The sequence below is a fragment of the Emydura macquarii genome, unplaced genomic scaffold (genome assembly GCF_026122565.2).
Source record: "Emydura macquarii macquarii isolate MOO-44397 ecotype Brisbane River unplaced genomic scaffold, CSIRO-AGI_Emac_v2 contig_480, whole genome shotgun sequence".
NCBI lineage: Eukaryota > Metazoa > Chordata > Testudines > Chelidae > Emydura > Emydura macquarii.
In genome coordinates this window covers 16,550,070-16,564,278 of record NW_027130617.1, presented here as the reverse complement: position 1 = coordinate 16,564,278, position 14,209 = coordinate 16,550,070, and the positions used below count along the sequence as shown (strand labels likewise).

Genomic DNA, 14,209 nt, shown 5'->3' with positions numbered 1-14,209 from the left:
AGAACCATTGTTTCAGGCTGTCTTTAGACCCAGGAAGACAACGTTGCATCGGTTACGCTTGCCTCACATTTGAAAGGTTAACATGACAACTCAGAGGGATAGAATCCTGGTTGTTTGGTTTTTTTTAAAGAAAGCTTAAATTGTGCAAATTCAGTATATGTCTTGAGGCCACATAAATACATCATGTTTGACAGCACTGTTCTAATGCAAATTAAGCAGCTCTGACTTGTATAGCATAACCAACACTACTAAATTCCTATTGTAATACTGGTGTCCACTCCAGACACATATGGCACTGCCTTCCAGCTGTGTACTCCAGTAGGGTGCTATTGTCTGAAGACATGTCTGAGACCTCTCCCATGTATAGCAGATCCATAGGTTACAACATAATTCTCTATGGCTTCCTTGATAAACTGCAATACTGACCGAGGAGCAAGGGGCTGTGTTTAGGACATGTCTCCTATTGTCTCTGAAAATCTATTTTGTATATGCATTTCATGGAATGATATGCCACAAGGTTATTTTTGTTTTGGAAAATCTCAGCTCTATTCACACAGATTTGCACAAAAGAGGAGGAAAGCCGATAGTCAAGGCCTGATTTGCAATCAGAGACTTTAGCATGTGTGGGGATACCCACCCTAGCTTGGATCTAGTTAACTTGAATAATAATAGCAGTGAAGCTGCAGCAGCACAGGTGGCAGCATGGACTAGCCTCTTGAGTACATAACTAGCTAAACCAATGCTAGCCTAGGTAAGTCTACACATGCTGCAGTCACACCTCTAGCTGCAGTGTAGGCATAATCTTTGTATGAAACGAGAAAGGAAATGGATATAGACAGAGAATAATAAAAAGTAATCTCTCTCAACTGGTAAAAAAGTAAAGCAAAACTAGGAACATTCGAGTGAAACAACTTTGAAGACAAGACTTGTGAAGCTCAGAAAGTGTCCTAGCTGGTAAAAATCAAAACATCTTCTAGAACCTGGTAATTGTTACAGCCCATTGTGCTCACAGTACGAATCCGATAACCTGAGAACAAATTCATCGTAACTTGGTAAAGTGGAAACATGATATTGGGACATGAGGAACATCAATGGAATTTTAACTAGATCATTCTCTAGCCTAATGTGCAACTATTTTGCTTATATTTGGAATGGTAAGTAAGACATTGCCAGGACTGTCAAGCTTCTGAGAGAGATATCTTGAACTAGATATAATCAGCCTAAAGATGATATACCTGTGTAAAGAGGCAATAGATTTTTTTTTTTGCTTGTTTTCTCATTCCCCGAAGAATATCACAGCACACAAAGAAAATTACCGGAGGATTGAAAAAAAGAGAAATAGTTACAATTCTCCCAATGAAGGGCAATCCTTAAGGACTGCACAATTGTTCAGAAATAATATTTTCCCAGAGAACATTTTCTGCTTTTTAATCCTAAACATGATCCATCAAATTGCTATGGAGGTGGAAATTGAAGGATTGCACAAAAGGTAGGATAACTACTCATCTTACTCACTAAGAATTAGCAAGGGATCAGGGACATTTTGGAATACAGGCCACAGTCTGGTACTATGGTGTGAGCAAACTGAACATGTTTGAGAGAAACCCTAAAGGCCATTCTGCTGGTCCAGGATCAATGGATTGCTGTGAATTCTGCCCACATCCCATCCTGCTCACTGTGCTGACAGAGTCAGGAGAAAGTGGCATAATGTGGAAAGAATGTAAGCCACCATCTGGCCATAGATCTATATTCCTGTATAATATTTGGGTTAAATCCTGAAGTTCTACTGAAGTGGATGGGAATTTTGCCAGAGTTAGGGTATTAGAAAGCAGTCTTTTGTTACTTGAGAGATATGGGCTTGAAATGGAATACCAGGTCTGTACCACCCTGAATTGTGGGAAGCTGTTATCCAAACTGCACAGATCAGGGCCACCTGAATTTCTTTTACTGGATTTCTCTAATTAACAGAAGGCATAAGAAATGAGTGACAATTTAAAGCTACTTGGCTGACATTGTAGTAACTTACCTACACAAAAGGTTCCATCATTAGTTATAAACTTCTCTTGACCAGTATTAGATCTGAATCCAGTTGCACACATGCAGTAATAACTTCCCACAGTATTGGTGCAATTGGCATTCTCTCCACAAGGTTGTGTAGCATTTTCACATTCATTATCATCTGTCAAGACACAAATTACAGAAAAATAATTTTCATTTGCCAGTTTAATAAAATAAAGTTTCAATCGGGACTCCCATATTTTTTATTTACAGATGTTGAGATATACATGCAAATTATTTGTTTAACACGGGCCTCACCAATGCCAAAGATTTAATCATGCTCAAAGCCACATAAGTATCCAAAGTGAAACCAGCTATTCATTTGAGAGAAATGGAAATGCACGTACTAAACTGATGTTCTTGCAGGAATCCCCACTTCCAAACCATGTATCAAGTCAGATAAACTCATGTTTGGATAATCTCCAAATAGGGACCTGGTGTGATGCCTTGATTCCTTGATCTTGTTCCCTGATCTGGACACCTCCTGCACCCACAAGATCTGACTTCTGCTATGACCGTCAGACTGCCTATCTAACACATAGATGGTGTCCCCAGTTCTCCACATGGAGGATGGGCCAGGGGCAGGTGTCAAAAGAATGCACAAATATACAATATATTGTTCCCCACTTCCATCTTTCCAAAGATTTTCTGGAGAAGAATGCATTATCTTTGTTATGGAGCCTCCTCTCCTTAAGGTCCTTGGGACAGCTGATGCCAAAGAGTAGAGGGCTACTGCCAGGGGCAAGAATCCTGACCTAGATAACCTTCAACTCCAACAAATCCACAGGGGATCCACCAACTATAGAGGCAGGCCATGTGGTATATTTCAGAGGGGGCCATGTTCCCAATGGAACAACAGGGAAGTAAGTTCATAAGAGTATCTTTATGAAGATTACCTAGACACCTTTTCTGTGGATTTTATCATGGGGGAGAGGAGGAGAAGGGGCGTGATCCAAGTGGTTTGACCAAACGCAGTAAGAAGTCATTGACTAGTGCATTACCAAGTGAATCAATACACACAATACAAGTATTTTTTCTATATTCTTCCGTACACACTGCATTCTAATGTTCTATAACACTAAATAATCATCATCTGACCAACTTTAGGGAACACTGCAAAACCTTCTTCTTCAATGAAGTCTATCCCCTATGGCAAGGATGATATAACACTGGCACCTCCATCGACCCAAATGTCCCCCCTCTACCTCCGCCAAACTCTGAAGCAAAGAAATAAATTAACCTACTAAACGTTCTCCAGAACCAAAAAATACTGCAAGCAGAGTTTTTAATCCTAAAAGAGGGAGTCTCTGGTTATTTCCATGAAGTCCACTAGGGGCTCTGCTCTTGCGTTTACATGGAAGGTGCTAAGGTTTTACAGTGATGGTGGGCAATAAAACCCTGAGATAGTTAGATAGATGTACTTGCAGAAGGAAAATTATATTAAGAGGCAGGGTAGCAGGGGAGAAAAAACGATGGTAAATGCCACAATAAGGTGTTTCCAGACACAAGAGCAAGACTGCCAGCGGATAAAGAAGATACCAGTGTGCCAAATTAGTTGAGAGAGTGGCAAGACCAGAGTGAGCCAATCTCTCTAAGGCATATCAGGAACAAATTTCTGTAGTGTAACTTATTCCGAAACCCTGGAACAACCCTGGCACAGGGACCTTTTCAGATGTAAAATTAATGAGAAGCCCTTTCACTACACGTGATTTAACACACCTTTCAGTTAATTCACAGTGCAAATGCCAACTCAGGGATATCAAATGGATTTACAATATTCTCCAGGGGACTTTGGGTCAACATTAATGAATGGATTACACTCATTATAACTAATACTGTAATATAATTTAATAAGGAATCCAAGTGTAAAAGCAATTTGCTAATGTATGTTAACAATATTTATTTTATGGCTTTACCAGCTGTACTTCTGAGAAAACAATAGAGAAGGGTGTGTGATTTGGCTCTCACTTACAGAACACTGGTGTAAAACAGAATTAACTTTAGTGAAGTCACGGAATTGCTTTGAGGAAAAACTGGGGTAAATGAGATCAGAATCAAACCCTAGAAACTGATCATTTAACATGTGAGTACTTCATGGCCTGTGGCAGACTTTTCACTCCAATGACAAGCATGCTTGAGTACATGCCATAGAAAACTTTAACCTTCACACTGTTTTCCTTTAAAACCCACCCTCTTGGGAACAGTGAACATGACTTGATTGTTCTTGTGTATTTAGTGATCTTGCTCAGAATGACCTGTTGTGTTGCATACTGTCCATTAGGAGCCTCACCTTTCAGCCGAAAAATCATTATGGTTATGAGGGTGCCATGCAATTTCTGCTATGAAGATAGAAAAGTTTGGTGTTGGACCAGACAATGCAATGATTACCGGAAATCAAGACACAAAATATCTGGGGTGGAAACCTAAAAGAACAAAAGTGGGTGAGAATACTGACTATATGGATATTTATTCAAGGCCGGGGGAAATACAGCTGAATAGACAGAAATCTTGGAATTTTCTGAGGGGAAAAAACAAAAACTCCTGCCTGTGTTTTCTAGTGGCTCGGACATAAGAACTGCATGTCCTGAAAGCCTGGCCCTATTACAACTCTCAAGTGGTTCAAAGAACACTCTCAAGCAGTATAAACTGACTTATAAAATGGACACCATTAAAATCTTTTACAGTTTTGCCTAATTAACTTCACTGTTGTATTGGCAGTATTCCATATATTTAGGGTGCTCATAAATATTTTAATAGTAATCACCATATATTTGAAGGATCTCCTGTTCTGGGAACCTTTTCAAACAAATGCTTTTGCTCCCCTCCCCTTTCCTGAGGAGGAAACAAGTGTATTATTTAGTCACCTCACAAGGCTGGCTTGTTTTCATTCATCTGACCTGACTAGCTAACGAGCACAGAATTTTAGATTGCTTACACAGTGGCATTGCTGGAACGCCTTCCAAGGAGGATTATGAGAGTTAACTTCCCATACCACTTAACATCAGGTTTACATGGATGCAACTCCATTTACATCTCTAATAATGATTTACTCCCTTGTCACAGAGAGCAGAATCACAATTGATCTATGTATAATTGGCTCCACAATGTCTAGGAGGGTCCTAATAAATGTGTACAAATATTTGAAGTATCTCCTTTCTCAAAGGAAAGACAGAAACTATTTAGTATTGAACCTACAAGTGCTGATGTGATGCATAGCAGGCAGCAGAGGACTGTTATTCTCCTGCACTATCTGTAAATGCAGGCTACAACTATGCACAAATGTGCAGAGTAAATCTCAGGGGCCTCCGGTATGTTTTCTCTTTTACTCTGAACAGTGCAGGTAAAAAAAAAAAAAAAAAAAGAAAAGATGTAGCAAGCCAGAAAATGTGTGTGTCTAATGACACATGGGAGTAAGTGTGAGCCTTTGCATCCTGGAAGACAATGGGACTATGCACAGGCTGTTAAGTGCTTTACTGGTTTGGAGGCAGAGTTCTGAGCTCTTTGCAGGATACAGCTCCTAGATCAGGAGAGCTCGGTGGTCACACTGCATTGTTTTCATTAGTGCCTGATAAAATTCACCAATTGTTCCCTGTCATGCTCATTACTTTCCCCTCATGCTTATACTGTGCACCTGCACTGTGCAAGATAAACTTGTCTGATGTGGAGCTAGGCATTAGAAATAAGACTAATAGGAGAATCTATGAGATCTGTTTTGACTGAGGAACAGCATTGAAGGGAAACGGTGGCCATCCCATCATCTGAAACAATTAAAATAATTATTCAAAGCACTAGAAATTGCACTTAGAAAAGGAGCCTGCATTAGCAGAGAGGTGGAGAGATGCCCTGCATTTGGGTGGTAATTTAGACTTGTGTAGAGTGGGTGCAAAATGCTACTCAGAATGGCAGCATTTTACACAGCCATTTTGCACAGCTGTCAACTGTGACACAGGGTGCGCAGTAGAGAATGAGGCCAAATATGACCTTGCCATTTCTAACCTGGCCACCAACTCTGCTTTCAGGACCACACAAGGCTTGACATGCTCTAGATTAGAATGAAAGAAACCACAGAATCATCTGAGACCTGTGGGACAAAGACGATGTTCACTATGGAAACATTAATGAGTTACTGGAAAGGACAGAAAGGAGATGTTTTCAAGAAAAGAGAAATTCCACATAAACTTTGAATAGTCATGTTTAAGTACTCTGCTTGATTTCACACAAAATATGTAACAACAAAATATATCTTTCAATTCTTTTTATAGTCAAGATATTGAGCTACTGTATAAAAAAAAGTCCAGTGTGAAGCCTAGGGGTTTAAAGATGTTTTTCAACTTTTACATAATTTACAATGCTATCAGATTTGTAGTTTATGGGGAGTCAGACAAAATCAGGATTTATAGATTAGAAATTCTCTAAGCCCTTCTTAAACAAATTTGTTTAGCAATATGGACAGAAAGGAGGATACTTTAAATGACAAGCAGGCATATGATCCATTTGCTTTGTTGATGCCTAATTTAATTATGACATGTGGACTCACAGAAGAACAACTGGTGTCAAAGAAACACTTTAAGCATTACAGGCAGCATTTCAGGAGTGCAAACTGAAAATCAAGGGGAAGAAATGACATAATTGAAACAAGTATTTAAGATTTTAAAAAAATAACGGATGAAAAATATGATGACTTTTACAAACAAGAGTGGCCAAATGACAAGAGTAATTCTTGTGCTTAAATTGTAATGTTGCATTCCCATCTGTTTGATACACAAGAGGTTCACAGAATGGCTGATCAGTCTTGAATTCATTTTTTTTAAAACAAAGAGTTCTATAATATTTGATATACACTCAATTGCTATCATGAAATATCACAATGGGAGGAAACCATGAATAATTTGTGATTTAGTCACAGGAAATTACTGTTAAATAGCTCAAAGACCAAAAAGGGTGAGTGTGTGGGGTGTGTACATGTGTTGGTATAGTTAAGATGCTGATTTGTTATAAATGTAAAATAAAAACTGATTATCCATGCTGGTCTCAAAATACAAGGATAATGCTATGGACATTATTTTCATAGAACATTTTATATTTTATGATGCATGGGTATGTTTATAATCAAACAAAATCAAGTCAGTTATTGGCCAAACTCAATAATTTCTGTGCTAGTTTCTGGGTTACACATAAAGATGTTCTAAAGAACAAGTCTGCAAGACTGATGTATTTTTACTTGCCCACTCAATTTGAATCGGGGTGATGTTATTTCTGTATAAACAGTGCATGACATTAGTTCATGAATTATTTTTTGGATTAGAATTATAGGACCCAATCCAAAGACCACTGATGCCAATGGGTTTCTTTCCATTGACTTCAGCAGGCTGTGTATTGGATCTAGGGTATGTCTACACTGTGAAGTCAATTTATTTTAAATCGACGTTCACCTGCCGAATTTTAGAAGTCGCAGGAGTGTGATCACACCATGCTCATTGCATCGGAGTATTGCATCCCCACTAGCCACGCTTAGGTTGACAATCAAAGCAGTACACCATAGGTAGCTATCCCACAGTGCAACTAGATGCAGAGGCTTTTGGGAAGGTTGTTGTCCTCCCATGATGCAATGTGCTCCCTCCCCCTCCCTTCTTGTCCCAAACAAATGGACAAATGCTTTTTCGCACCATTTTCCTAAACCCTTCAGTCTGTGCCGCACGCACGCCGTTGCCGGAGAGGCATGGAGCCTGCTCAACTCTGCACTATCATTGTGAGCATCACAAACATCTCACGACTTATCCTGATTTATTCACAAACATCTCACGACCTATTCAAGGCTGAGACAGGAGCCGCAGCGTGGAAAATTGCGATGTTACTGTGGCCACCCAGGTACATAAAGGAAACAATTCCCATTTGCTGCACGCTTTCACGCAGCATCTTCTATCGGTGGAGCACTGGTTCTGGTCCTGGGAAACAAGCACTGACTAGTGGGACTGCGTCATTATGAAGGTGTGGGATGATGAGCAGTGGCTGCAGAGCTTTCGTATGTGAACGGCCACTTTCATTGAACTTTGCACAAAGCTGTCCCCAGCTCTGAAGAACATGAATACTCACCTGAGACCTGCTCTGACAATGGAGAAGTGAGTGGCCATCGTTCTGTGGAAGCTAGCGATCCCAGACTACTACTAGTCAGTTGGGAATCAATTTGGAGTCAGTAAATCCACCACGGGAGCTGCTGTGATGCAAGTGTCCTGGGCCATTAATAGACTTCTGCTAAGAAGGGTAGTGACTTTGGGAAATGTGCAGGAGATAGTGGACGGGTTTGCTGCAATGGGGTTCCCAAACTATGGGGGGGCGATAGATGGCACGCATATCCCTATGTTAGCACCAGACTACCTTGCCACAGAGTACATAAACTGAAAGGGATACTTCTAAATGGTGTTGCAGGCCCTTGTGGATCACTGGGGACGTTTCACGTGGGGTGGTCTGGAAAGGTGCATGATACACGCATCTTTAGGAACTCAGGTCTGTTCAAAAAGATGCAGGCGGGCACTTTCTTCCCTGACCAAAAAAAAATAAATATTGGCGATGTTGAAATGCCAATAGTGATCCTGGGGCATACACGGGGCACCTGGACAGCGAGAAGAAGCATTTCAATAATAGGCTCAGCAAGTGCAGAATGGTGGTGGAATGTGCATTTGGCCACTTAAAGGCAAGGTGGTGCAGCTTGCTCACTAGGTTAGACCTCAGTGAATGCAACATCCCAACTGTTATCTCTGCCTGATGTGTGCTCCATAATGTTTCTGAAACAAAGGGGGAAAAGTTTCCCCAGGGATGGATCATGGAGGCTCATAGGCTGGCCACTAATTTTGAGCAGGCAGATGCCAGTGCTATGCTCAGAGCCAACCATGAAGGCTAAGCTTCAGGAAAGCATTGAAAACCTGTTTTTGGAATGAACTGAAGTGCTGTGCCTTCCATTCCCATCCCCACCCTCGTACCATCGGCCTCCTCCCCTTCTTTCCCTGCTGGTAATACCCAAACTCTCCATGAACAAAGAGAAATGTTTTTAAAGCAGTAAAGTTTTATTGGTGATCAGTTACATGGGGGGGAGGAAAGATAATTTTACATTCTCATAAGGCTGCTTGGGCAGCCAGTGCAAAGTGTGACTGTGCAAACAGCAAATCACACACATTCCTAGTTCTTAAAGGGGCCATCATGTCTTTCTGCTTGCCTCCATCAGCGTGGAGTGCAGCATGTACTGTACCCTGATCAACCTCTTCCTACAGTGCTTGGGAGTGGAAGCAGCTAAACAGCTGAGTGTTTTGCAGGGGCTGCAGAGAGTCTGTCCTGCTGCTGCTCTTCCTGGAGATCTACCAGATGCCTCAGCATGTCAGACTGATCCTTCATAATATGCAACATTTCTTGTTGCATTGCAAGCTCCTGCTCCTGTGCTGATTTTCTGCGTTCCATGCCCATGTTTAGTTTTTTTGACAAGGACATCCTCCAGGCTCTGAGTGCTGTGTCAGCAGCCATGGAAGTGTTCATTAGTTAATTGAACATGTCATCCCAAGTTTTTTTTTCCCCACTTCCTGATCTGAGGAAGGAGCTCTATGGGAGTAGAACATGGGCTGAGGTGTCCACTGTAAGGCAAGCAAAGCACAAAGTTGCCATTGTTCGCTGACCTCATGGAGTAAAAGAAATGTTACAATGTAAAAAGAACTCCCTTTCATATTCACAAGGCAAAGTCAGACCTGCATACCAATCTGTGCCTACCATACAGGTCGGAGTGCTGTTCCAGACATGGTAAATAAGGGGCCCTTGCATCCATCACAGGGAAGTTTGTATAGCACTAAATTCCCCAATCCACACATAACCAAGGAGAAGGATCACTGGGCTTCCCTTTACCATCCCAAAGACCTATTTGGGAGAAGGAAGTCAAAAGGGATTGGAGGAGGGTATGGGTGAAGTGTTGCTGGAGAAAAAAAAAAGGGGCACCATTTCCCGGACCCATAACGCCCAAGTCAACAATATCTAGGAATTGTCTGTGTAGGGCCCAAGGACACTGTCCACGGCAGGGGAATAACATACAGTGACTTGGTTTGGTACTGTAAAATTGCGTCATCTTCACTTGGTAACCATGTGTGATATCAGTCTCCTGAGGGTAACGCAGGAGGAAAGGGAAGATTTCCTGCAAGCATCGGGGTACAGGCCTGGCCCTTATGCTGTTATGGTGTGTTCCGCAATGATGCCTGCTCATCTAATAGCAGAGTGGCAGGAAAAAGTGTCCTACTGTGGCAGAAGAAATAAGGCTGACCTCCCCAGAAACCTTCTGCAAAGGATTGCAGAGTATCTACATGAAAGTTTCCTGGAGATATCGATGGAGGATTCTCGGAGCATCCCTGTGCACATAAATAGTTTGTTCAAGGGGTAACCTTCCGCTGAAGTTTACCAGCCCCCAGGAAACCCATCCCCACAAAAACACAAACTCCTTTTTCCCCATAAATAAGAAGCTGGACTGGGGACATGACCACAGAAATGCGATTTGCCACACATACTCACCAGATGTGCCTTTCCTGGCATCTCAGTTTGTAATGCTGTCCCGTTCCCGGCTGTGCTGCTCTCGGGTAACAAACTGGTCCTGGCTGGGAGAATGGATACCCCACTCTCCTGCCCCCTGTTCTCCTCCTCCTCCTTTAACACAGAGTCCTCCTCATTCATCCTGGACTGAGATTCTTTGGAGGTATCAATGCTGCGTGGTAGCACAGTGGTGGGGTCACCACCAGGAATTGTATGCAGCTCCTCATAAAAGTGGCACGTCTTCGATAACGAGCCAGAATGACTGTTTGCCTCCCTAGTTTTCTGTTATGCCTGCCTCAGCTCTTTGATTTTAACCCAACACTGTTGCGATTCCGTATTGTGGCCCTTCTCCACCATACCATGCAATATTTTCTCATAGTATCTAAATTTCTTTTGCTGGCTTGGAGCTGAGCCAGAGCAGACTCTTCGCCCCACAGGCTGATGAGATCCAAGACCTCAGGTCGACTCCAGGCTGGAGCGCATTTGGGCGTGCAGTCACCATGAGCAGTTCAGCTACAAAGTTCTCTCCATGCTGATGAAACAGGAAATGGGAATTCAAAATTTCCCGGATTTGAGGCGAGGAGCCATTTCCTGTTTACGTGGCCATGATGCAGCAGAATGCAAATGACTAGAGTGGTCACAACAGAGCATTATGGGACACCTCCCAGAGGCCAATGATATGGATTTATGTTGAGCTCTGACTATACTGACGCTTGTTCGACCCATAGAATTTGATTTCAATGCTACGCCACTTGCTGATTTAGGTTGGCAGAACTGACATGCCGGTGGAGACGCATACTTTAGGTAGTCAACGTGAGCCGCGTTACGTCGACCTCCATTCTCAGTGTAGATCAGGCCCTATTGTGTATACAATACCTCCTCTTCCACCCCTATTAAAGTTAAAGCTGTAACTATTTCTTTCAATGCAATTACAAGGAAGTTTTACATATGGAACATTTCTTATGCATGAACTCTAAATTGTGGATAAAATACAACTTTTGGCTTAAAATAATCATTTATGAGTCTTGAGGCCACCGTTTACTGAAAAATGCATCATTGCGCTATTCAGCATGACTTTAACAATCTGAATTTATAATACAAAACTCTCCCCTCCACTGCCTATCCCACTCAACATTAAGTTTTTCCTGTGGCAATTACCCAATTTTAATGCATGATGAAAACTAAATTACAATCTCAAATATGGATGCGTTGGAACTATTACAGTTACAAAATGATATCGCTGGTCAGTAATATGGCAGTAGCTAACAGAAGTCCCTGAAGTGCCGAGTTTAAATATATGGTTTGATCTGAAATACCCTTTTCATTTTTTTCTTGAGAGAAAGCACAAACTTTCATGGCAGTTAGCTGTGCAAAACAACTGCCATCAAAGATTTCCATTACAGTTAGTGGATCTCCATGATCAACTTTGTTATAGTGAGAACAGCTTGTTAGTCAAGCAGTCTCAGGTTCAAACCTGCCATACTAGATTTTAACCAGGCAGCAATAGCATTTTTTTTTCTTATTAGAAAATTTGAAATCAACCATTTCCATTTAAAAACCATAGAGAGAGAGAGAGTTTAATACTTTCGTTCTCCCTCAACTAGAAAATGTTTTTACAAGTACCGAAGATTTGGTCCCTAACACAGACTATCTGCTTTGGGTGTTTTCAATCCTTTCGGACCCACATGTAGCAAGTGGCTTGCTAAAATGATGTGCGGAGTTTTAAAAAGAACAACTGAACATGCAGAGTAGCTACTTTCCATAAAGGTAGTTACACATTTGATATTATGGATCATAAGATACACAGCTCATACTGATGCTAATATACGTTCACAGCTTTAGCATCAGATTTTCCTCCCTCCCCATATGACCCTAAAAGAGCCTATTAAAGCAAAGGATCAGATTGAGCCCTGATTCAGGCCTGTGTAAACCAGGGTCCCAGGTGCTCAAAAATCTGTCAGGGATGGTTGTGACAGCACAAGCCTGGGGATTAGCGTGGACCCATCACAGTCTGAAAAATGGACAGCACTGGCTAGGAAGGGAATGTAGTCAAGGTGGCTGGGGAATACACTGATTCATTGCATTCTGCTGTTCTCCTTTGACAGCAGCTTCTACTGCTAGAGCTCCTGCAAAGCCTCTGGGGGGAATTTAAAGCTGACCTTCTTCAGCATAACCCCCCAAGGGAAAGCAGTGGTTGAAGTGCCTCACTTAACCCCTCAAAAGCAAGGAAATGAAAGCTTCCTGTAAAACAAATTCCAGTGCTACTCACCCTGCTGTGCTTAGCCTGTCTATTGGCCTCAGAACAGCGGGTGATCTTACATACATTACCTGTGTGCTGCAGTACAGTATCTCTGCAGTTATAAGAGACTGACCTGAGAACAGCAATGCCATTAACAATCCACCTTTCTTTTCTGCAATATGTTACCATTAATGTTAGTTTAACACAATTTATTTATGATTTTCAAACTATTCAGCATTCAGGTTGGGTCCAAATCAGCACAGAAGAGCAGATGCTGTGACGAACCACTTGAGACTGCAAAACTGGGCTGGAAATCTCATTAGAATTAATTTCTTTCATAATGGGCATGATTCATACTTGATTTATGGTGCCTTTGCACCAGCTATGCTGGCACAAAGCGAATACACAATAGTCACACAGCTCCTGGGGAAACAATTGTGCCTATTTCCCGCTGTACTTTCATGGCTGTGCACCTCCTTGCAAGAGTTCATGGCACTGGAGACGCCCCAGGCATTCTAACAGCATGCTGAGGGCTTTTAGCAGTGTGGATATAATGGTTCCACACTCCAATTCCAGACTAACCCCTGGAAGCCCTGTAATCAGCGAGGTGCAAGTCTGCCTTCTCCGTCCCAGCACCGGTGCATGGACGAATCAAGGCCAGTATTTCTTGTGCTTCTAGATGAACTACGGGGCTGCGTATTCCATGTAAACAGATTCTTCTGAGGTTCTGGATTGAACCTAAAAGTGAAGAGCAGCCCCCAAAATGAAAAACATCAGAGAGGAAAAGAGTTACACTAAATATTTTGAAACCAAAAAAGCATTCAGGTTGGGTTTATTCAGAACTTGGGCAAACTTTGGAGAGTTTCTGATGTTACCCAAACAGCCTTTTTCATCAGTGTTTGTAAAATCAGACGTTACAAATTAAATGTGAAATGCATTTATTATTGGGATAAGTGCTAGTGATGAGAGGTGTCATTTGTTTAGCGGCACAGAACAACGCACCTCTCCAGTGCTTGTGGAGTATCATGAAAAGAAAATCTATCATTTGTGATCATTCATATGTGAAGAACAGAATGAGAGAAAAAAAAATTAAAAATGCTACTCCTTGACTGGAAACAAGGCATTTACCTTGCAAAGCATCGACTGAGATTCAAGAAGAAGATGCAGGAGCTCTAATAAGTCAGGTTAGAAAAGCGAAAGTGAGCATGGGTGTGCTGGGGTGGGAATCAGTCATTTAGAATCTGTGTGAAGTCTGGAACACATAGGTGTGTGATCTCATTTTTCACATACAGAGAGGGATGTGTTTGTTCAGTAGCCTTCTTGGCACAGTCACTCCTCTTCCCTCAGAAAGTCCTA

At 41.8% G+C, this 14,209-nt stretch overlaps 1 protein-coding gene across 5 annotated transcripts in view; it reads right to left on the bottom strand.

The window, feature by feature from the left end:
- ADGRL4 (adhesion G protein-coupled receptor L4) overlaps positions 1 to 14,209 on the bottom strand; it is a 98,625-nt gene that overhangs the window by 43,832 nt on the left and 40,584 nt on the right. For 4 of the 5 annotated variants that reach the window (XM_067538596.1, XM_067538597.1, XM_067538599.1 and 1 more), the window contains exon 3: positions 2,027 to 2,179. In XM_067538596.1, the coding sequence (XP_067394697.1) occupies positions 2,027 to 2,179 (153 nt within the window). Of the gene's footprint in view, positions 1 to 2,026; positions 2,297 to 14,209 lie in introns of those variants that run through there. The other variant, XM_067538600.1, reaches the window with a different exon arrangement.